Source organism: Balaenoptera physalus (genome assembly GCF_965194825.1).
Source record: "Balaenoptera physalus genome assembly, chromosome: 13".
NCBI lineage: Eukaryota > Metazoa > Chordata > Mammalia > Artiodactyla > Balaenopteridae > Balaenoptera > Balaenoptera physalus.
Genome location: NC_138892.1, coordinates 95034097 through 95059449, shown reverse-complemented (window position 1 = coordinate 95059449; position 25353 = coordinate 95034097). Strand labels below are relative to the sequence as shown.

Below are 25353 nucleotides of genomic sequence, written 5' to 3'. Positions count from 1 at the left end.
GAGCAAAGTTGGTCATGAGTTATGAACTGTTGAAGCTGAGTGATAGGTACATGAATTGTTATACTGTTTTCTGTACTTTTATGTATATTTGAGATGTCCTAAAATAAAATATTAAAACATAGAGGGTAGAGGGGAGCAAATTCTTCCAAGACCTAGAACTATAGCTTATCAAAACTTAAGCTAGAACTATAGCTTATTGAAACCTATAGCTTATCAATTACAGTTGCCTGTTGAACTAATACTTTAACAATATTTTGTCCTCTAGAGAGGAAGATTATATATAAGCTGAGTTGTATTAGTGGGTGCTTGTGATCATCTTTTTTATACATAGTAAATCTTTAGATTATTTTCCAAGTCTAGATTTCTCCTTTAAAGTTTTGGTTAAGATGTTGTCATGGGGGGGCCAATGTCTTAATATAACAGACTCTGTGTATGTCTGTATATATATAATGGAGATAATGTTTTTGAAATATGTTCACAAATAATGTAATCTCTCTCTTAAACCACACTTTTTTTTGCCACTAGGGCATGCCTTGAGTCTTTATCAGCCCAGGGAAGAGGAAAGTAGGTACCTTCTAGAAAAAAGAGGCCCAGAGGTAAGAAGAGGGCAGATATGACAAGTGAATTCCTCATAGAAAAGGGACAGGAAGAGAAACAATTCTGGTGCAAAAAGGAAGGGGTTCAGAGAGGATGGATCTGGGATTGGGATGCTACTGGGATTCCCCTGGAGGGACCTACATACCTCTGGCCTTTGTGAGAAGGTAGAGGCCCCAGTGAGGCCCACACCCCATGAAATTGTTTAAATAGTGCACCCCCCACCTGAAAAAAAAGATCTGTATAGGTATTAACCCCTGGAACCCATAAACGTGACCTTATGGAATAAAGGGTTTTTGCAGATATAATTAAATTAATGATCTCGAGATGAGATTCTTCTGGACTAGGATGGGCTTTAAATCCAATGGCAAATCCTTATAAGAGATGAGAAGGGAAAACAGACACAGATAGAGAGAGAAGAAGATAATGAGAAGAAAGGGGCAGCGAGTTATGCAGCCCCATGCCAAGGAATGCCAAGGGTCTCCGGAAGCCGGCAGAAGTTAGGACAGAGGCATAGACCGGATTCTCCCTCAGAGCCTCCAGGGAGAACCCACCCTGCTGACCACTTGATTTCAGACTCTGGCCTCCAGAATGGGAAGAGAATCAATGTTCTGTCGCTTTAAGCCACTGAATTTGTGATGATTTGCTATTGCAGCCCTAGGAAACAAACACACCCTGCTTCTCATAGGGAACTGTGGGAGGAGCGCATCTCACAGGGTCCACCGAAGTGGCATGAGAGGCTGAAAGAGTAGTAATATCAGTGTCATGGGAGTGGTTTGGGAGAGGTCCAGAAATAAGAGCTGCAGGTCTCCATTGGCTCACTTTCACAGACTGTTTCCTGGAGTTCTGACATGCTCTTGGTGGCATCGCTGAGAAACCGGTGGACCCATCAAGAGCTCCCTGTGGTGAGGGATGAATCCATTGAGGGTTGCAGCAGGGACTGCAGGGAGAGGTAGATAGAAGAGGTGGGGACCTAAGAAAAGGTTGGTTGGGAAGAGTGAGATAGTACCAGGCACAAAAGGAGCTGACAGAACAGACCATGGATTTCCCCAGGGTGGACTTAGCGTGGATTTAGATAGGACAGTCTGAGAGCAGACAGCAGGAGAAACCAGTTACAACTCAGAGAAGCAGGAGCCCGGAGAGAAATACAACACAGGCACTAGAGACCACCTCCCCAGTTTAATATTCTTGTGACCAAATTTCATCTGGGAAAGGGGGAGAAACTTGAGTTGTTGGAATAAATAGTTTGAACTGCAATACAAGTTCAACCGCAATGGGTGATTGTAATCAAGAAGGGGGCTAGTGAGCATGAATGGACAAGTTCAAGAGTTTTCTTGTCATTAGATGGGTGGGGATAGGTGGGTCGAAAGAAGGACTTTGTTATTACATCAATTAGATACTTTTCTAAAGCTACGTTAGGATGCATGAGTTGTAGTATGTGAAATTTGACCTTGCTACACATAGAAGAGGCAAAAATCAGCAGTTATAGACTTTAGATATGTTTTTCATGGTGAAATCTACTATAATTTTTACCAGCTAATTTAGACCTAATTTAATTTATTTGCACATCTGTCAGCCTGTGAAAGAGTCAGTTTGACAACAAAAATCTGATGCAACTGTATCTATTTTATCTTCAGTCTTTCCATCAAAGGCCAGGAGAAACGTACTTCTTCTAAGGGCTTTGTTTTTTATCAGTCTGGGTGGCTAGCTTTGATTTGGCTTTGTCATCTTACTGGGGAGCTCACAAGTAACTCTCATGAAGAGTTCTGCTGATGCTTATTTATAGGTCAGCAAGTTTGGAGGACTGTTCTTAACGTATTCAGTTTATTTTGGAGCTTTGCCTCTTTTCTACTTCTCTGGGGTCAGGTCTGTTTTACAGCCAGCTCGAAAGACACTGCTGAAGTAATTGTCCATAAAATGAGGGTCTCCTATCTGTATTCTCTCCTCAGCACCCTCGCCTGAAGAATCTGTCTACTGCCTTCACTCTTTGCTTCATTCTGGGTGTACAGACACTTGTCAGAGGTGTCCTAACAGGTGGCCAGGGTGTCCAGCTTCATTTCCGGGGCCGCACATCACCCTGATTAGTACCGTCAAATGCAGTGACTAATTTGCTAGGGTGTGAGGTAAAATTCAATCAATGAATCTACAGTCCCCAAGCAGCTTGTAGTTTGGAAATTCTTGGACTCCTCTGGAGCAGGTTGGCAATTTCCTCTTACCACTAGATGTCCCTGTGTGGCTTTTCTTTTGGACACCAGTGCTGTACAAGCTGCAAGTTATTTCTGCTCTCCTGGATGGAAGGAAAGTGCATCACAGTCTCTGAAGAGGCTGTTTACAGCGGAATATCATCCAAGCTGGGACCCAACACAACTTAGCCCTAGTACACTAATTTCAAGTCTCAGGGCATGGCAAAGCTGGAGCGTACTCTGAGACTGTGCAGAAATCAGGACCATCTCTACAGAGGTCCCAGGTTCTTTCCAATTTGCCTTCATTCAATTTTCCCTGCCTCCCAGCTCCCTCTCGGTAGCCTAGACCGAAGCTTTAAAAACGATCATGGAGGACTAGTTAAAAAAATCTTTTTTTTCGCACTTCTGCTTTCTTGCAGACCAACACATGGTCTTGCTGCGCAGGACATCACAGGTTACTCACTTTGGGAGTTTGATAACAACCAAACTGTCTGTTCCCCCCAACAAAATGATGGGTTATGTACTTAGATGTGACGTTGCACAGCAATGTCAGCTGACTACAAAAGGTTTTTTAAAGCATTCTCTCAATTTCTGGGCTTCCTTTGTCTTTGACTGGCAACAGCTTGTGGCCCAGCACTGGCTGAGGGTCATGCTTTGGGCGGCACTGGCCTAGGCGTCATCATAAGGGTTAGTTCTACATCCTTGAATTAAAACTAATGGGCCATGGGGAACTGGAGTGGCTCAAGGCAGCTTTAGAATACTTGAACGGAGACTCCTGCAATGTGCAGAGAGCCATGGTCTCTGTCCTTCTACCCCAGGTCAGGCCTGGACCTTCCACTGACCTACTGCACTGAATCTCAGATTAAGGCAACATTAAACAGAAAACAGTGGGTGATCGATCCCCAGAGCCCACAGCAGTGGAGAGGGAATGAGAGTTCTTGCAGCTTCTGAACCTGTTACCGAGTCCAAGCTCGTACTGCTTGCCGTATGACAGGCCAATAAATCGAGAGAGGAGTTGTTAAGGCAAGGAATAGCGACTTTATTCAGAAAGCCAGCAAACTGAGAAGATAGTAGCCTCACGTCCCAAAGAACCATCTTGCCTGAGTTAGAATTCAGCCTTCTTTTATACTAAAAGGGGAGGGAATAAAGTCCACCATTTCCTGGCTCCAGTCAGCCTCTGGAGGGGATGTGCTAATTTCTTCCTGCCTGCAGTCATTCACACGTGGGCCTGGTCAGGATGTTTCCTGTGAGCAAAAGGTATTTTAGCTTAATGATCATTACCTGGGAGGCAGGGTTCCCAGAGATGGGCCATTGTGTATTATTTAAGCTTATAGGTGACATCCCTTTAGTGATTAACTTGTAATAGAATGCAAAGGTTCTTCCCCATTACGAACCTTCTTGCAGAAATTAAGTGAACCTTGTCAAGGTCTACTCTATACTTTAGAAGAGAAATAAAGGTGGTGAAGGATGGTAAATACCATGTACTTGGATTCGTCTTAATAATTAGCCATAGTGACACCTGGGTGATCAATCCTGTGATGTCTTATGTCACAACCAGCTCCAATTACAGGAAGAGCGGGAAAGAGTTTTAGCTTCACAAACTGAAAAGAAACAGTTTGTTTACTCAATGCACCAACAGTTTGTGTCCCAACAATCATTTATTAAGACAGTTATTTGTAATGTAAGAGCACAATTTGCCTTCAAAACAATGTTGAGAATGGTGGTTAATTTTCCTGTTTACTCACAGAAAACCATTTAAGCCAGGCAGTAATTGACTTAAACACTATTTTCCTCTTTTTTACGATTCCATGGGTCAGGTCAAGTCAAGCAGCAAAGAACATTGCTTTCTCTGTTATAAGCTCTTGAGATCCAAGTTCCAAATTTTGATAGAAGGGGTTTCCCCTCTCTTTCTCAGGATGCCTCATGGAGAAACAGGATTTGTCTAGACTTCCTTGTTCTGGAAAGGACAACAAGATGACTCGAGTCCCTTGTAGCAGTAACCAGCAAGGAGGCAGGATTCCCGATGAAGGGTTCCATTAGCTGTGTCTTTAAGGCTTGGAGTATGAAACCATGTTTGATGAGCAGTGTTTGATGAGCAGGGACCTTTGTGGTAAAAGCTTCCAGGGGTGGCTAGGAGTGAGGCATGAGATCTCTTAGAGAAGGAAAAGTCACGTGGTGAGAGCCAGAAGCACTGGATCAAGAGTCACCAAGTGGAAGACTGGGATGAAGCCACATGAGTGAAGAAGGAAGAAGAAAGACACACTCACATGACAAGAGTTGAAGGGCAATATATGCAGCTCTGTCAGCTGGGGATCGAAATTCCACAGGTGAAGGCTTATTTTCATATGTCCACATTTATGCGGCAGAGGCCTTGAAGGAGAGGCCCTAAATATGTCCTTCTGGAAAGATGACTCTACATCTTTAGTGTCTCCTGTGGGAAATGTAATAGAGGTGGGACAGATCCAAGTTTCATGGAGCCTGAAGCTTATGCAAGTTGTGGATACTTTAGAAAAAAAAAAGCAAACTTAAAAATATAAAATTAGGTATGAATATAAATATCTATTTAGATAAGAAAATAAATTTTTAAAATATCCATTTTAAAAAGCTAGCAAATACAGGCACACCTCAGAGATATTGTGGGTTTGCTTCCAGACCACTGCAATAAAGGGTATATCACCATAAAGCAAGTCAAATGGAGTTTGGTTTCCCAGTGCATACAAAAATTATGTCTACACTGTACTGTAGCCTATTAAGTGTGCCATAGCATTATGTCTAAAAATGTACATACCTTAATTAAAAAATACTTTTTTGCTAAAAAATGTTAACCATTATCTGAGCTTTCAGTCAGTCATAATCTTTTTGCTGGTGGAGGGTCTTGCCTCCATGTTGACAGCTGCTGACTGATCAGGGTGGTGGATGCTGAAGGGTAGGGTAATTGTGGCAACTTCTTAAAATAAGATATCGATGAGGTTTGCCACATAGATTGACTCTTCCTTTCATGAACGGTTTCTTGGTGGCATGCAATGCTGTTTGATAGCATTTTACCCACACTAGAACTTCTTTCATAAGTAGAGTCAATCTCTCAAACCTTGCTTCTGCTTTATCAACTAAATTTATGTCATATTCTAGATCCTTTGTTGCATTTTAACAATCTTCACAACATCTTCACCAAGAGTAGATTTCATCTCAATAAACCACCTTCTTTGTTCATCCATAAGAAGCAATCCTTCATCAGTTCAAGTTTCATCATGAGATTGCAGTGATTCAGTCCATCTTCAGGCTCTACTTTTTTTTTTTTTCTGAGACAAGAATCTCTTTTTATTTAACATTGCAGGGTTAGAAAGTAAGAACAAGGCAGAGCAGGAGACAGTACAAATAATCAAGTTGGATATAACCCTTACATTTTCATTTGAAAGACAGAAAAAAATAAGCTTTAAAGTGGCATGTGTTTATTGTATGCCATATCAAAGCAAAAGATATGGACATAGATATATAGACATAGATATAGATATCACGTTTTCTTTACCTGTTCATTCATCAATTGACAATTAGATTGTTACCATGTCATGGCTGTTGTGAGTAATGCTACAGTGAACATGGGGGTGAAGATATCTCCTCAAGATACTGATTTTGTTTCCTTCAGACATATACCCAGAAATGAGACTTCTGGATAATATGGCAGTTCTGTTTTTAATTTTTTAAAGAACCACCATAATGTTTTCCACAGTGGCAGCACCAATTTAAATTCCCATCAACAGTGTTCAAGGGTCCCTTTTTCTCTACATCTTTGCCTACCTTTTTTATCTTTTTTAAATTATTATCATAGCCATCCTAACAGATGTGAAATGATGTCATTGTGGTTTTTATTTTTATTTTTTTTAAACATCTTTATTGAAGTATAATTGCTTCACAATGGTGTGTTAGTTTCTGCTTTATAACAAAGTGAATCAGCTACACATATACACACGTTCCCATATCTCCTCCCTCCTCCATCTCCCTCCCTCCCACCCTCCCCATCCCACCCCCCCAGGCGGTCACAAAGCACTGAGCTGATCTCCCTGTGCTATGCGGCTGCTTCCCACTAGCTATCTATTTTACATTTGGTAGTGTATATATGTCCATGACACTCTCTCACTCTGTCACATCTCTTTCTGACTCTTTTTCTCTTTCTGACTTACTTCACTCTGTATGACAGACTCTAACTCCATCCACCTCATTACAAATACCTCCATTTCATTTCTTTTTATGGCTGAGTAATATTCCATTGTATATATGTGCCACATCTTCTTTATCCATTCATCCGATGATGGACACTTAGGTTGCTTCCATGTCCTGGCTATTGTAAATAGAGCTGCAATGAACATTTTGGTACATGACTCTTTTTGAATTATGGTTTTCTAAGGGTATATGCCCAGTAGTGGGATTGCTGGGTCGTATGGTAGTTCTATTTGTAGTTTTTTAAGGAACCTCCATACTGTTCTCCATAGTGGCTGTATCAATTTACATTCCCACCAACAGTGCAAGAGTGTTCCCTTTTCTCCACACCCTCTCCAGCATTTATTGTTTGTAGATTTTTTGATGATGGCCATTCTGACCAGTGTGAGATGATACCTCATTGTAGTTTTGATTTGCATTTCTCTAATGATTAATGATGTTGAGCATTCTTTCATGTGTCTGTTGGCCATCTGTATATCTTCTTTGGAGAAATGTCTATTTAGGTCTTCTGCCCATTTTTGGATTGGGTTGTTCATTTTTTTGTTATTGAGCTGCATGAGCTGCTTGTAAATCTTGGAGATTAATCCTTTGTCAGTTGCTTCATTTGCAAATATTTTCTCCCATTCTGAGGGTTGTCTTTTGGTCTTGTTTATGGTTTCCTTTGCTGTGCAAAAGCTTTTAAGTTTCATTAGGTCCCATTTGTTTATTTGTGTTTTTATTTCCATTTCTCTAGGAGCTGGGTCAAAAAGGATCTTGCTGTGATTTATGTCATAGAGTGTTCTGCCTATGTTTTCCTCTAAGAGTTTGATAGTGTCTGGCTTTACACTTAGGTCTTTAATCCATTTTGAGTTTATTTTTGTGTATGGTGTCGGAGAGTGTTCTAATTTCATACTTTTACATGTACCTGTCCAATTTTCCCAGCACCACTTATTGAAGAGGCTGTCTTTTCTCCACTGTATATGCTTGCCTCCTTTATCAAAGATAAAGTGACCATATGTGCGTGGGTTTATCTCTGGGCTTTCTATCCTGTTCCATTGATCTATATTTCTGTTTTTGTGCCAGTACCAAACTGTCTTGATTACTGTAGCTTTGTAATATAGTCTGAAGTCAGGGAGCCTGATTCCTCCAGCTCCATTTTTCATTCTCTAGATTGCTTTGGCTATTCGGGGCCTTTTGTGTCTCCATACAAATTGTGAAATTTTTTGTTCTAGTTCTGTGAAAAATGCCAGTGGTAGTTTGATAGGGATTGCATTGAATCTGTAGATTGCTTTGGGTAGTAGAGTCATTTTCACAATGTTGATTCTTCCAATCCAAAAACATGGGATATCTCTCCATCTATTTGTATCATCTTTAATTTCTTTCATCAGTGTCCTATAATTTTCTGCATACAGGTCTTTTGTCTCCTTAGGTAGGTTTATTCCTAGATATTTTATTCTTTTTGTTGCAATGGTAAACGGGAGTGTTTTCTTAATTTCACTTTCAGATTTTTCATCATTAGTATATAGGAATGCAAGAGATTTCTGTGCATTAATTTTGTATCCTGCTACTTGACCAAATTCATTGATTAGCTCTAGTAGTTTTCTGGTGGCAGTTTTAGGATTCTCTATGTACAGTATCATGTCATCTACAAACAGTGACAGCTTTACTTCTTCTTTTCTGATTTGTATTCCTTTTATTTCATTTTCTTCTCTGATTGCTGTGGCTAACACTTCCAAAACTATGTTGAATAATAGTGGTGAGAGTGGGCAACCTTGTCTTGTTCCTGATCTTAGTGGAAATGGTTTCAGGTTTTCACGATTGAGGACAATGTTGGCTGTGGGTTTGTCATATATGGCCTTTATTATGTTGAAGAAAGTTCCCTCTATGCCTACTTTCTGCAGGGCTTTTATCATAAATGGGTGTTGAATTTTGTCGAAAGATTTCTCTGCATCTATTGAGATGATCATATGGTTTTTCTCCTTCAGTTTGTTAATATGGTGTATCACGTTCATTGATTTGCATATATTGAAGAATCCTTGCATTCCTGGAATAAACCCCACTTGATCATGGTGTATAATCCTTTTAATGTGCTGTTGGATTCTGTTTGCTAGTATTTTGTTGAGGATTTTTGCATCTATGTTCATCAGTGATATTGGCCTGTAGTTTTCTTTCTTTGTGACATCTTTGACTGGTTTTGGTATCAGGGTGATGGTGGCCTCGTAGAATGAGTTGGGGAGTGTTCCTCCCTCTGCACTATTTTGGAAGAGTTTGAGAAGGATAGGTGTTAGCTCTTCTCTAAATGTTTGATAGAATTCGCCTGTGAAGCCATCTGGTCCTGGGCTTTTGTTTGTTGGAAGATTTTTAATCACAGTTTCAATTTCAGTGCTTGTGATTGGTCTATTCGTATTTTCTATTTCTTCCTGGTTCAGTCTTGGTAGGTTGTGCATTTCTAAGAATCTGTCCATTTCTTCCAGGTTGTCCATTTTATTGGCATAGAGTTGCTTGTAGTTATCTCTCATGATCGTTTGTATTTCTGCAGTGTCAGTGGTTACTTCTTCTTTTTCATTTCTAATTCTATTGATTTGAGTCTTCTCCCTTTTTCTCTTGATGAGTCTGGCTAATGGTTTATCAATTTTGTTTATCTTCTCGAAGAACCAGCTTTTAGTTTCATTGATTTTTGCTATTGCTTCCTTCATTTCTTTTTCATTTATTTCTGATCTGATCTTTATGATTTCTTTTCTTCTGCTAGCTTTGGGGTTTTTTTGTTCTTCTTTCTCTAATTGCTTTAGATGCAAGGTTATGTTGTTTATTCGAGATGTTTCCTGTTTCTTGAGGTAGGCTTGTATTGCTGTAAACTTCCCTCTTAGCACTGCTTTTGCTGCATCCCATAGGTTTTGGGTCGTCATGTCTCCATTGTCATTTGTTTCTAGGTATTTTTTGATTTCCCCATTGATTTCTTCAGTGATCACTTCGTTATTAAGTAGTGTATTGTGTAGCCTCCATGTGTTTGTATTTTGTACAGATCTTTTCCTGTAATTGATATCTAGTCTCATAGCGTTGTGGTCGGAAAAGATACTTGATACGATTTCAATTTTCTTAAATTTATCAAGGCTTGATTTGTGACCCAAGATATGATCTATCCTGGAGAATGTTCCATGAGCACTTGAGAAAAATGTGTATTCTGTTGTTTTTGGGTGGAATGTCCTATAAATATCAATTAAGTCCATCTTGTTTAATGTATCATTTAAAGCTTGTGTTTCCTTATTTATTTTCATTTTGGATGATCTGTCCATTGGTGAAAGTGGGGTGTTAAAGTCCCCTACTATGATTGTGTTACTGTCTATTTCCCCTTTTATGGCTGTTAGTATTTGCCTTATGTATTGAGGTGCTCCTATGTTGGGTGCATAAATATTTACAATTGTTATACTTTCCTCTTGGATCGATCCCTTGATCATTATATAGTGTCCTTCTTTGTCTCTTGTAATAGTCTTTATTTTAAAGTCTATTTTGTCTGATATGAGAATTGCTACTCCAGCTTTCTTTTGACTTCCATTTGCATGGAATATCTTTTTCCATCCCCTCACTTTCAGTCTGTATGTGTCTCTAGGTCTGAAGTGGGTCTCTTGTAGACAGCATATATATGGATCTTGCTTTTGTATCCATTCAGCCAGTCTGTGTCTTTTGGTGGGAGCATTTAATCCATTTACATTTAAGGTAATTATCTATATGTGTGTTCCTATTCCCATTTTCTTAGATATTTTGTGTTTGTTATTGTAGGTGTTTTCCTTCTCTTGTGTTTCTTGCCTAGAGAAGTTCCTTTAGCATTTGTTGTAAAGCTGGTTTGGTGGTGCTGAACTCTCTCAGCTTTTGCTTGTCTGTAAAGGTTTTAATTTCTCCATCAAATCTGAATGAGATCCTTGCTGGGTAGAGTAACCTTGGTTGTAGGTTTTTCTCCTTCATGACTTTAAGTATATCCTGCCACTCCCTTCTGGCTTGCAGAGTTTCTGCTGAAAGATCAGCTGTTAACCTTATGGGGATTCCCTTGTGTGTTATTTGTTGTTTTTCCCTTGCTGCTTTTAATATGTTTTCTTTATATTTAATTTTTGATAGTTTGATTAATATGTGTCTTGGCGTGTTTCTCCTTGGATTTATCCTGTATGGGACTCTCTGTGCTTCCAGGACTTGATTAACTATTTCCTTTCCCATATTAGGGAAGTTTTCAACTATAATCTCTTCAAATATTTTCTCAGTCCCTTTCTTTTTCTCTTCTTCTTCTGGGACCCCTATAATTCGAATGTTGGTGCATTTAATGTTGTCCCAGAGGTCTCTGAGACTGTCCTCAGTTCTTTTCATTCTTTTTTCTTTATTCTGCTCTGCAGTAGTTATGTCCACTATTCTATCTTCCAGGTCACTTATCCGTTCTTCTGCCTCAGTTATTCTGCTATTGATCCCATCTAGAGTATTTTTCATTTCATTTATTGTGTTGTTCATCGTTGCTTGGTTCCTCTTTAGTTCTTCCACATCCTTGTTAAATGTTTCTTGCATTTTGTCTATTCTATTTCCAAGATTTTGGATCATCTTTACTATCATTATTCTGAATTCTTTTTCAGGTAGACTGCCTATTTCCTCTTCATTTGTTAGGTCTGGTGTGTTTTGACCCTGCTCCTTCACCTGCCGTGTGGTTTTTTGTCTTCTCGTTTTGCTTATCTTACTGTGTTTGGGGTCTCCTTTTCACAGGCTGCAGGTTCGTAGTTCCCATTGGTTTTGGTATCTGTCCCCAGTGGCTAAGGTTGGTTCAGTGGGTTGTGTAGGCTTCCTGGTGGAGGGGACTAGTGCCTGTGTTCTGGTGGATGAGGCTGGATCTTGTCTTTCTGGTGGGCACGTCCACGTCTGGTGGTGTGTTTTGGGGTGTCTGTGGCCTTATTATGATTTTAGGCAGCCTCTCTGCTAATGGATGGGGCTGTGTTCCTGTCTTGCTAGTTGTTTGGCATAGGGTGTCCAGCACTGTAGCTTGCTGCTCGTTGAGTGAAGCTGGGTCTTGATGTTGAGATGGAGATCTCTGAGAGATTTTCGCCATTTGGTATTACGTGGAGCTGGGAGGTCTCTTGTGGACCAGTGTCCTGATGTTGGCTCTCCCACCTCAGAGGCACAGCCCTGATGCCTGGCTGGAGCACCAAGAGCCTTTCATCCACACGGCTCAGAATAAAAGGGGAAAAAAATAGAAAGAAAGAAAGAAAGAGGATAAAATAAAATAAAATAAAGCTATTATAATAAAAAATAAGAAAAAAATTATTAAGAATAAATGTATTCAGAAAATTTTTTTTTAATTTTTAAAAATAGATTTATTAATTTTTTATAGTAAAAAATAAGAAAAAAATTATTAAGAAAAAAATTTATTAAGAAAAAAGTTTTTAATTTTTTAAAATAAAAAATATGAAAAAACTTATTAAAAATTTTTTTTTAAATTTCTAAAAATAGAAAATAAGGAAAAAATTATTAAGAAAACATTTATTAGGAAAAAAATTTTTTTAGTTTAAAAAAAAACAAAAACAAAAACAAAGAAAAAAAACATGGATGGACCTAACCCTAGGACTAATGGTGAAAGCAAAGCTATACAGACAAAATCTCACCCAAAAGCATACACCTATACACTCACTAAAAAAGGAAAAGGGGAAAAATTAATATATCCTGCTCCCTAAGTCCACCTCTTGAATTTGGGATGATTCGTTGTCTATTCAGGTATTCAACAGATGCAGGCACATCAAGTTGTTTGTGGAGCTTTAATCCGCTGCTTCTGAGGCTGCTGGGAGAGATTTTCCTTTCTCTTCTTTGTTCGTACAGCTCCCGGGGTTCAGCTTTGGATTTGGCCCCACCTCTGCGTGTAGGTCGCCTGAGGGCGTCTGTTCCCCTCCCAGACAGGACGGGGTTAAAGGAGCAGCTGCTTTGGCGGCTCTGGCTCACTCAGGCCGGGGGTAGGGAGGGGTACGGAGGAGGCGGGGCGAGCCTGCGACGGCAGAGGCGTCGTGACATTGCAGCAGCCTGAGGCGTGCCGTGCGTTCTCCCGGGGAAGTTGTCCCCGGATCACGGGAGCCTGGACGTGGCGGGCTGCACCGGCTCCTGGGAGAGGTGGTGTGGAGAGTGACCTGTGCTCGCACACAGGCTTCTTGGTGGTGGCAGCAGCAGCCTTAGCGTCTCCTGCCCGTCTCTGGGGTCCGCGCTGTTAGCCGCGGCTCGCGCCCGTTTCTGGAGTTCGTTTAGGCGGCGCTCTGAATCCCCTCTCCTTGCGCGCCGCGAAACAAAGCGGCAAGAAAAACTCTCTTGCCTCTTCGGCAGCTGCAGACTTTTTCCCGGACTCCCTCCTGGCTAGCATCGAAGCTGGAGCCTCAGCTCCCAGCCCCGCCCACCCCGGCAGCTGAGCAGACAAGCCTCTTGGGCTGGTGAGCGCTGCTTGGCGCCGATCCTCTGTGCGGGAATCTCTCCGCTTTTTCCTCTGCGCCCCTGTTGCTGTGGGATCCGCGCTGATCGCCGCGGCTCGTGCCCATCTCTGGAGCTCGTTTAGGCGGCGCTCTTAATCCCCTCTCCTTGCGCGCCACGAAACAAAGCGGCAAGAAAAAGTCTCTTGCCTCTTCGGCAGCTGCAGACCTTTTCCCGGACTCCCTCCCGGCCAGCTGTGGTGCACTAACCCCTTCAGGCTGTGTTCACGCCGCCAACACCAGTCCTCTCCCTGCGATCCGACCGAAGCCCGAGCCTCAGCTCCCAGCCCCGCCCGCCCCGGCGGGTGAGCAGACAAGCCTCTCGGGCTGGTGAGTGCTGCTCGGCGCCGAGCCTCCGTGCGGGAATCTCTCCGCTCTGCCCTCCGCACCCCTGTGGCTGCGCTCTCCTCCGTGGCTCTGAAGCTTCCCCCCTCTGCCACCCACAGTCTCTCCCCGCAAAGGGGCTTCCTAGTGTGTGGAAATCTTTCCTCCTTCACAGCTCCCTCCCACTGGTGCAGGTCCCGTCCCTATTCTTTTGTCTCTGTTATTTCTTTTTTCTTTTGCCCTACCCAAGTACGTGGGGATTTTCTTGCCTTTTGGGAGGTCTGAGGTCTTCTGTCAGCACTCAGTGGGCGTTCTGTAGGAGCAGTTCCACGTGTAGATGTATTTCTACTGTATCTGTGGGAAGGAAGGTGATCTCCGCGTCTTACTCTTCCGCCATCTTGCCCCCTGTCATTGTGGTTTTGATTTGCATTTCCCTGATGATTAGTGATGTTGAACACCTTTTTGTGTACCTGTTGTCCGTTTATATGTCTTCTTTGGAAAAATGTCTATTCAAGTCCTTTGACCATTTTTACATTGGATTATTTGGGGTTTTATTTTGTTTTTGTAATTAAGTTGTATGAGTTCCTTATATATTTTGGAAATTAAGCCCTTACCAGATATCTGATTTGTAAATATTTTCTACCATTCCATAGGTTGCCTCTTCACTCTACTAATTGTTTCTTTTGCTGTGTAGAAGCTTTTTAGTTTGATGTAGTCTTGCTTGTTTATTCTGCTTTTGTTGCCTGTGCTTTTCGTGTCATATCTGAAAATTTATTGCCAAAGCCAATGTCAAGAAACTTTTTCTCTATGTTTTTTTCTAGGAGTTGCATGGTTTCAGGTCTTACATTTAAGTCTTTGATTCATTTTGAGTTGGTTTTTGTGTATGATATGAGATAGTGGTCCAGTTTTCCCAATGCCATTTATTGAAGAGACTATCCTTTCCGCATTGTGTATTCTTGGGACCCTTGTCAAAGATTAATTGACCACATCAGGCTCTACTTCTAATTCTAGTTCTCTGGCTATTTCTATCACATCTGCCATTACTTCCTCCACTGAAATCTTGAACTCCTCAAAGTCATCCATGACTTCTTCCAAACTCCTGTAAATGTTGATATTTTGACCTTTCCCCATGAATCATGAATGTTCTTAATGGCATCTAGAATGGGGAATCCTTTCCAAAAGGTTTTCAATTTACTTCACCCAGATCCATCAGAGGAATCACTACCTATGGCAGCTATAGCCTTAAAAAATCTGTTTCTTACATTTTCATTCTTCATCTCACCTGTCACAATCTATCCAGATCCAAAGCATGACCACAGGGTAACCAGCTGAAAATGCACCAAGTTCTTTAGCCTACAATTCCTGTATTGATTGATTGTCTAATTGACGGAAGTATTTCTTGATTCAACAAACATTTATTTGTAGTTTCTACTTTGTTCTAGGTGCTCTTCTGGACTCTGAGTATAAGAAAGAAAGAGAAATTGTGCCCTCCTGGAGGAGCTCAGAGAGCTCTTTGTTCCAGGTCTTACTGATAGAGAGTAGCAGAGTCAAGGTAAGAATCCAGGTGTCATGATTTCTGGCTTAGTGTTTTTGCTCTAAGGCCACATTGTTTCTGAAGTTTAAAAGTGTGACCAATACCAAAAGCAGAAAATGCTCCACAGTGATGTAAGCAAATCAGTACCTCTAACTTATGGTAGGTTAATAAGGACCTCGGTATTTTGGAACTATTAAATTAACCTATGGAATCTGAGGTAATGGGCCTTAAAGTCCCTACAATAGGGATCAAATTCTAAACCTAAGCAACATCCCCAAAGACAAGTACTAAAACATCAAAGGTATTGGTTTTAAAATATAAAAGCACAAAAGCAAGTATTTAAAGTATCAAGACAAGTATTTAAACGTAATTGAGGTCCTTTCTTAATGGCTCAGTTAAAGCGATTATACACGTGGGAGATGGGATATCTTCAATTTCCAGCTTGAGCAGCTCTTCCTTGCTCCTTGCTGTAAGGAGAGACTTTTAAGACTTGGTGGCTGATTGCACTTGTACCTCTTCATCAGGAAAATAAAGCAGTCAAAGCAGGGCAAAGGGGACTCACAATTTTTGAGTGTCATTGAGGTGCCCTGAGTTTTATGTGTGCTGTGTCATTTAATCAACAAAACAGTCTTATGTGGTAGGGATTTTTGTCTTCATTTTACTGAAAACTAAATTCAATTTTTTTTTGGCCGTGCTGCATGGCTTGTAGGATCTTAGTTCCCCAACCAGGGATTGAACCTGGGCCCTCAGCAGTGAAAGCGCAGTCCTAACCATTGGACTGCCAGGGAATTTCCTAAATTCAAATATTTTAAATACTATGCCCAAGGACACAGTTTGTAAATGGTAGACTCAGAAATGATGGGACTTCCCTGGCAGTCCGGTGGTTAAGACTCTGCTGCTTCCGTTGCAGGGGGCAGGAGCCCTGGTCGGGGAACTAAGATCCTGCACGCTGTGTGGCACCGCCAAAAAAAAAAAAAGGTAAAAAGAAATGAAACTAGGCTGGTTTAGTTCCAAGGTTGATGTTCTTTGCAGCATACCATGCCACCTCCGGGGATGAGAACAAAGGTTATAGGAGAGAAAAAAACCCTGAAGATGAAGTAGGGAAGATTATAAATAAGGAAGGGCTAACATTTAGATATTTTTTGAATGAACAGATATACCAGCAGAAGGGCTGGGCTTTTAATGCTTGTTATTCTCTAATCAAACAACACTTTTCAACACGTGGTGCCAGGAACCAAGCTGAGGTCCCTCCCTTACTTGCCCTGTACCCAGGAGCAAACTTTCATACTCATTGAGAATTTCTGAAAGATTCTGCCTTCATCAAGAAGTAGAACGATAAAACCCTGTGCTCTGGAGGTAGAGAACCTGTGTTTAACTACCACATTTGCCACCAACTAGATATATGTAGACAGATTTTTTAACTTTCTTGTGTCTGAGTTGTCTCAGTGGGGATAATAATAATAAAGCCTCACTCCTAAACTCATGGGGAGTAAATAAGAGGATACATAAAAAGAATCTAGCATGGTGTCTAGTCCAAAGTGAGTGTTCAAAAAATGTTGGTTTTCCTATTACTATTTTAAAACAAAACAAATATGATAGGTATAAATTGCTTCTCTATACTCAGAGGCAAGAAATGACACATCTCTTTATATTGTAAACAAAGTTTGGTCCATTTCAAGGATTAGTAAAAAGTCCCCTGATTAATTTGGAGATCCCACTCCTACGCTTTGGAGCATATATGTTTAGCGTTTATGAGTCTCATTGGAGGAAGATCATTGTTGATGTCCAGCCTTATGTGCCCTATTCAGAGATGGTGGCTCTACTACCCAAATCAGGCCTCTTCACCAAGCACTTCCTAAAATTGTTGTCATTTCTATCCAAGGTTCTATCACTCATTTGATTGTGGCCAGGTCACCACTAATCCCATAAACCCAAATCCAAAGGTCTTCTTTCCCAGTCTTTGGGGTCTAACCAGGCATTTTGAGTCTGAGTCATTCCCTCTTCAATATCTTCTGTTTCTACCTCTTCTCAGATACCTGAGCCTATGTCTCCTTAACACACAAGCCTCTGTAGTTATCACCTTCAAAGAGCCAAAACTTGCCTGGCATATTCTCTTCTCTGGCTCTGAAGAAAAGGCTTTCTTTCTTCACCAGGGGGTAGTGGTAAGGCAGAACCCAGAACTTTAGAAACACAATTCTGGTTTATCCTTACTGACGGAAGAGGAGAAACTTTATTATTTTCCGGTGAGATGGCATCAGAAAAAAACTCAAAGTAACAGGAAACTTTCTCAATAAATTACCTTGTTAAATACATATATATACACTTATATATATAAATATATATATATATACACACCATTTTAAATATATATAAAACCAGTCTATCTGTAAGATACTGTAGGAAATGCAAGGAACTTACCCTCTAGTTAGGAAGTGAGACCTAGTCAAGATAAAACAACTGAGACACTTCTGACCTTCCTGAAATTTCTATCAAAAACCTGAATATCCTTGAAGTGATTTTAAAGCATGACAATTTTAACTAAGCACTAGTTTGGAGAGTCACATCTCTGCCTGAAAATATACTTTGATGGCCATAATCTTTGTCTTTCTGCTTCAGTGACGTGGAGACGAATTGGATGCCAGGGTGACAGAGAATCTTCCTAGCTGATTAGCCTTCTGTAGACACAACAAAGGCCATACTTTAAATTAGCTCCAACAGTCTAATCAGAATGAACAGACTACTTGGGTCTGTGATGGAGACATATTGGCAGCTGATGAAGGCTGTCTAGAGGGATTTTGGTGAAAACCCAAAGTATATTAATGCTGAAAGCAGTTTGATTCCAGTGTAAGGATTAAGGGTGATTTAGAAGGAAGTGTTTATGCTAACAATTCATTTCTATTTTAATTTTCTTTAAAGTTTGTCTTTATGTATTAGCTTTAAGAATCATGGAAGATAATAATTTTTCTCATCTCTTTCATCAGTGGTTTAAAAATATTAATTTGTTAAAATAATCACACTCAGGAGCATTTTGATATCTCAGACCACCTCATCAGGATGCCCACTACGATCTGGGAGGAAAATGCCCTAACTGCAGATTCATGTCTTTTGGTTGAGGAAACCAATTGCATCTTGATTCTACAAACTTGAGCACATTCATCATCTAAGGAAAATCTATATCACTTGTTATTAGAAGACACTGAACTTACTCTCATAATGAACTTTTCCAGAATATATCTTTTTTTTACATGTTTTTAAATGTAAATAGAAAACTATCTTAAGTTGGGTTTCCTGGGAAATAAAATTTGAGCCAGAAGTTTCCATGCAGGATGTTAATTGAGGAGTGCTCTTGGGATCAACACCTGTGATGGAGAGAAAGGTGGAGAATGGCAGAGGGAAGGGTTGAATTGTGATGCAATCACAACAAAGCCTCATTGGATCCTAAAGGGAGTTCTGAAACTGGGCTTAATCTTCAGAGCTGGACCTTTATTCCTATTCATCAAACAATGAGTGGACTTGGGCTGCCCATGAGAAGGGGAGGTGACCTTGAGTGAGACTCCTCTCCTGTTGTGGGCGAATGCCAGTGAAGGACTCAACTGAGGACCTTCAAACATTAGCTGAGGCTCCTAGCATCCATTACAGTCCACCCCTTGAGTTTTTCGGATCCATTTGTTTTGCAGGATAAATTCTGGGAACAATTTCTCTAGAATTCTGATTGGTCTCTTTTTGGGGGGAAACTTGCCTGAGAAAGGTTAGTGGGATGAATTACCAGCCCATTTCTGCAATTGATCTCAAGGCTGCAATAGATACTCTCCTTTCCTTCCTCTACTATCCTTTGCTACCCATTTCTCCCACTCTTGGCTACCATCTCTCTTGGTTTAGATTACTTGACCTGATAATCCAGACTTCAATCCTGAGGAGTCTAAATCCCTGGTCACTATATCCATGGCTATTGCACATATCCATTTATCAATAAAATTGGCAAGGGAAAAACACAAGACATTCTGGTGGATCACCTGAGTACTACACATATGCCTTCATTGTTTAAGGACAGCCTTATCTCTTCCGATTGATCAGGGTGCATTGCTTCTAGCAATATGGCTACTCTTTTCCTTCTCTACTAGTTTCTTGGAATAAGGAGCCTGATGTGAGGGTTCATGAGAGTCTTGTTTTGTTTCCTGGTGAAAATATTTCCCTTCCGGGAACTAGACCACTAAACTTATGAAGTCCAGAGTTTCAAGAGTGAGTAGCACGAATTCCCCAGGTGGGCCCACTTCTACTGTAGTTCATTATTTCTAGATCCATGTATTCTATTTATTGAGGGCAAAGCTCAATTTGAAGTTTGTGTTCCTAGGATATATGCTGCTTGTAAAGGATATTGTCCTATTCATGTATGGAATCATCTTCTAATTTTTGTCTCACTTGTGCCTTCAAAAGGCTCTTCCTTTACTCCATCAAACCAATGGTTTCTGGATGGTATGGTATGTGCGTATGTGATAGGTCTATGGTCATATACCCACTGCCATACCTCCTTTTCTGTAAAGTGAGTTTCTTAGTCTGGAGTAATGTTAGATGGAATTTTATGCCGATGGGTCAGACAATCTCTAAGCCTTAGCATAGGAAGTAAGGCAAACTCATGCTTGAAATCTGTGCCCATTTTGGTCAAGATGAATAACTGCCCCTTCCAGAGCAGAAGGGTTAAATGTATTTAAGTTGACACTAAGTGGCTGTTTTGATCTCCCTGAGAAATGATGCCATATCTGGACCCAGCATTCATCTCTTGCCATCACTTTAAACCTCTGTGGCTGGATGGTTGAATATTTGGCAGCAGGAGCAGTGACTAGATCAAGCTTGATGAGTGAGTGTCCATGCTAAGCCCATGCACAGTCTTCATTTCACCATCTTAACTACTCCACTATTGCACCCATTGTGTTGACAGTGGAGTGGCCATTGGCCAAGACTGGCTAACCTCAACTGATTGAGTCATTCTGTCTTAATGTTTATTGAGTTCTTCTGTGGGACAAGTGCTGTCTTCCAAGCCTCTGAACAACTGGCCAATCCATTTTCCACTACCTGTATATAGATTCATATATATATAGAGAGAGAAACACCTCTCTTTTTACACAATGTGGATCATCGGGTATCCCAACCAAATCTCTGCCCAATGTGAGGATGTCCTCTCACAACTGTCTTTCAGGGCCACTTCTAAGTAAGAATTCATTTTCATCTGGTTCCACACATACCAAGATGACCCATTTTCAGCCTAAGCCATATATACCAAGACCAACTTTTTCCTTCAGAATTCTCAGGTCATAAGGGAACCCAGATGAGGCCATAGGAATGAGCTGAGGTGCAACAGTGGTAGCTGACATGGGCTACCTGCCTGTAATGGTCTTGTGCTATTGCGTCTGAACTTGCATGTGTCTGATCCCAAATGTACCACTTCCCTTGGATTTCTGGGCACACAGTCACTTGATATTCTAGTTAAGTTACTTAGAAATGGCCTTATCCTTTTGGTTCTTGCTTTTAAGATTTGTTAGTGAGTGCAGGAAAAGAGTTCAACCTAGAACTAATTACTGAGATAAAACTCTTCTGAGTACCCTATCCATGCCTCATGAATTATGAGGTTTTCCAGTCTGGCTGCAGGGAACAAGGCCCCTTTCCTATGTCTGAGCTCCAGATATTGTTTCCTCTAGTCCTTTTGGGTGATTCTTTCCTGAGTCTTGGGTGATTTTTCTCACATCACGTGCTGATCAGTACTCAGCTGAATGGTCTAAGGGAGCCTCTGCATCATCTCGGTACCCACTCTCTGATCTATAGCACTCTGCCCTGCAAACTCTAGCTGCCTTGTTTTCCCCAGACTCTCTTGTTTCCTCAACGAAGCAAGTCTGCTGAGCTCTGCTTCAGTTTCCCCTCTTTGAGCTTGTAAGCTCTCTGAACAGTAACCTGGAGCAATCACAGAGTTCAGCTCACTTTTTCATCCCCTCAGGGATCCCTGTCTTCCACTGCCTAATGTCTAGTATGTTGAAAACTATTGTTTCATGTAGTTCTTCCATTTATTTAGTTGTTTCATGTGGAAGCATAAATCTGGCCTGTGTCCTTGTGTATTAAGGCCAGCTCAGACCTGGTATTCAATAATCCTATAATATCTGGGTATTCCCTTTTTCCAGTATATGCGATTGGGCATAAGGATATGTCACAGCAAACATTTTGATTTCAATGTGAAACAAAAAACCAGTTCTGAGATATTTTGTTTGTCCCTTAAGTCTATAGCCTATACACAGAAAATCCATGTTATATATGTTTATTATTTATCCCTAGAATTAGGTTACTCATCATCTGCCCTCTGAAAGTATTTCATTTGTACATTTATTTGGACTCTAATTACCTGGGTACTTGTTATTTTGCTGCCCAATATCCATTGTCCCTTCCTAAAGGTCCTCTGAATTTTATTATTGGGATAGCTTCTCCATTTCACTCCTCTATCCAAGGGCACCTGATTCATGGGAGGCCAATCCTGTGCTCCCTTTCTGTTCTCAGAGAATTGTCATTCCACCTGGGCAGGGACAGCCTCACCAGATCCTTCCTGCTATCATTCCTCTATGGTGGTCCTGCATCTTAGCCTCCTGTCTGGTCTTGGTGGCTCTCAGTGCTCTAGTTTGGTTCTCCAGTCTTCCATCAATTCTGAGAGTCTCCCCAATCCATCCAACTTATTTCCTTTTCCATAACATATCCAGAGGACAGTTCTATTTACATTCAATAAATGACCAATCCAGCTTTGTATTATGGTTATGTACATTTCTCTCTGCAACTAGATTGTAAGACTGTGGAGAGCAAGGCCCATGATTTATTCCTCTTCTTGTCTTCTAGAAGACCAAGAAGAGATGCAGATGCTAAACAAATGCTGCATTAAATTTAATCAATCATCAAACGTCTTTAGCATCTTGTGAAGGATATATTATTTACATACATGAATATGTCACAGTCTTTAAGTCCAACAGAAGTCATAGAATCAACCTCACCTTGACCTATCTTCCTGAGAGAACTTTTGGATAGGAAACGTGCATTTCCTATCCGAAACTATACAGTAATGGAGTAAAGTCCTTTGTGTACGACTGCAAAAATCTCCAGCCATTTTTGCAAAATCTAGTCTACGACCTCCCAAATCTATAAATTGCCATTGATAGCATCTAACTCTCCTTTCTCATGGACACCTTTTAATGCCTGGGCATTGAGTTGCTATTTTTATATTTTCTTCCAGTTAACTGTTTCTTCCTCTGAGGTCCAGGATTGAAAACTGTGCTCTGTTACTTATTTCTTTACTCGTCCCCACCATACGTATGAAGATGTTTTCCAAATCTTTATCTCAACACGTAATTTCTCAGCTGTGCTCCAGTTTTACACCTACTCTTGCCTGAGTGACATGGGCATATACGTATACTGCCACCCATCCAAGCTAAATCTGGCACAAATTGAACTTCTCACCTTTTAAACTGTCACCTTGTCATTTTTCCCATCATCATTAAAAATACCATCAGCCCCCAGACTTAGAAAGTGGGATATATCCTCTATTTTATTACCCTACTCACACAGATCAAGTCTACGAGTCATAGTTCCCCAAAGTAAATCTTTTCCTTTAACTCTCTTCACCTATATACATGCCAACAAAAGAAACAAAATCAGACATGTTTGGAACTAACTAGTAGAGTTAATCTATAGGAAGGAATAAAATCTGCTTCACACAACCATCTCTCATTGGTGTTTCTGGGAACCTAACATCTCTAGCCGTAACCCTGAATTGATTTGATTCAGGTAGGAAGAACACAGGATCAGAATGAATATTTTTTTAATCTATGGCCATTATGGTCTAGTTTAGTTTAGTTTCGATTTGTTTTGTATTTTATCCACTTAAGCATAAAAAGATGGTTGGATTCTTCTAAATGTAATAAGATAGTCACAAGATCCTACAGGTAAAAGTACTAAGAAGGGACACAATATATTTTTGAAACCTAGATTTGTTTTTTCTTCATTTAAAACAATTTTTATTGGAGTAAAGTTGATTTACAATGTTGTGTTAGTTTCAGGTGTACAACAAAGTGAATCAGTTATATATATGCATATATTCATTCTTTTTCAGATTCTTTTCCTATATAGGTTATTACAGAATATTGAGTAGAGTTCTCTGTGCTATACAGTAGGTCCTTATTAGTTATCTACTTTATATATAGTAGTGTTTATATGGTAATCCCAGTCTCTTAGTTTATCACTTGCCCCTACGTTTCCCCTTTGGGAACCATAAGTTCGATTTCGAGATCTGTGAGTCTGTTTCTGTTTTATAAATAAGTTCATTTGTATCATTTTTAAATTAGATTCCACATATAAGTGATATTGTATGACATTTGTCTTTCTCTCTCTGACATTTCACTTACGATAATCTCTAGGTCTATTCATGTTGCTGCAAATGGCATTATCTTGTTCCTTTTTATGGCTGAGTAATATTCTGTTGTATATATGTACCACATCTTCTTCATCCATTCATCTGTCAATGGACATTTAGGTTGTTTCCATGTCTTGGCTATTGTAAATAGTGCTGCAATAAATATTGGGGTACGTGTTCTTTTCAAATTATGGTTTTCTCCAGATATATGCCCAGGAGTGATATTGCTGGATCATACGGTAGTTCTATATCTAGTTTTTTAAGGAATCTCCATACTGTTCTCCATAGTGGTTGTACCAATTTACATTGCCACCAGCAGTGTAGGAGAGTGCCCTTTCTTCCATACTCTCTCCAGCATTTATTGTTTGTAGATTTTTTGATGATGGCCATTCTGACTGGTGTGAGGTGATACCTCATTGTATCTTCATTTTGTTTGTTTGTTTCATACTGTGTGGTTTATTACTTTATATATATACATGAGTTAACTTTTTGGTTTCATTTTTTATAAACATTTATTTTTCTATCAGAACTCTTGATTATTAAGTGGAATATTCTTTTGATCTAAGGACCTACTGTATAACACAGGGAATTCTGCTCAATATTATGTAACAACCTAAATGGGAAAAGAATTTGAAAAAGAATAGATACATGTAGATGTATAACTGAATCACTTTGCTGTGCACCTGAGACTATCACAACATTGTTAATCAACTATACTCCAATATAAAATAAAAAGTTAAAAAAGTCATCAGTAATTCTTAAACTACAGGACACCACACCAATAAAGATGCTTCTAGTTACCAGATGACAACTAGCTATAAAGCACAGTCTAGAGGAAAGTCAGTCGCTCAAGAATGCACTGCAATCCTTCAGAATCTCCCTGTGCTTCAAGCCCTTGTGTCTAACTGCTCACTGGGCAGTTCCTTCTGTATATACTTAAGTCCTCATTTTCCATAAACCCATTCTTGATTCCCTATTTTCTAGTCACTCAAATGTGAAAATGTGCACTTATTTTCAAATCCTTTTCTTTCAACCCAGTAAGTTAATTTACATCCATTTTATTTCTGAAAAACATACTTTCATTCATTTTTTTCCCCACATTCCGTTGTTACTGCCACTAATACATTCTGATCTCATATCTCTTGCCTTGATGATTTCAGTAGACTCCTCATGGACTCCTTGATTCCAGTCTCTTCTCTTGACCAGTAACCCTCCATGTTGCCAAGAGACTTGCATTTTTAAAGAGATATCTGATCACTTTCTTCTCTGATCCAAAAAACCTTGATGCCTTATTGTCATTATGACACAATTCAAATTTAATAGCATGATGTTCTTTGCTCTGATCTGAAAACCATCATCAAATAAGTGTTGAACAGCATTTAATATGATTTTTCTTCTGCTATCAAGATTCTATAATATATTTGCTTCATATCCCCTTTTATCTCTTCCTACTCACTATAGGTACTGCTGACTTTATGCTTTGGCTATACGAGTTCTTTCCTAAATATGCACCATGATTCCCTGTCTCCATGGCTTTGTATCACTCGTTCATTTTGATTGGAATATTCATTCATTCTACTCTTTTGTGTCAAAAATTCTATTTATTCTTCTTGGCAA

General features: G+C 40.1%; 1 protein-coding gene across 1 annotated transcript in view; it reads left to right on the top strand.

The window, feature by feature from the left end:
• The window catches only part of LOC309641685 (uncharacterized protein), a 406435-nt gene that overhangs the window by 297510 nt on the left and 83572 nt on the right, over positions 1–25353 (top strand). Inside the window, exon 5 of the mRNA XM_082421967.1 lies at positions 15211–15320. Coding sequence (XP_082278093.1) covers positions 15211–15320 — 110 coding nt within the window. The remainder of the gene's footprint in view (positions 1–15210; positions 15321–25353) is intronic.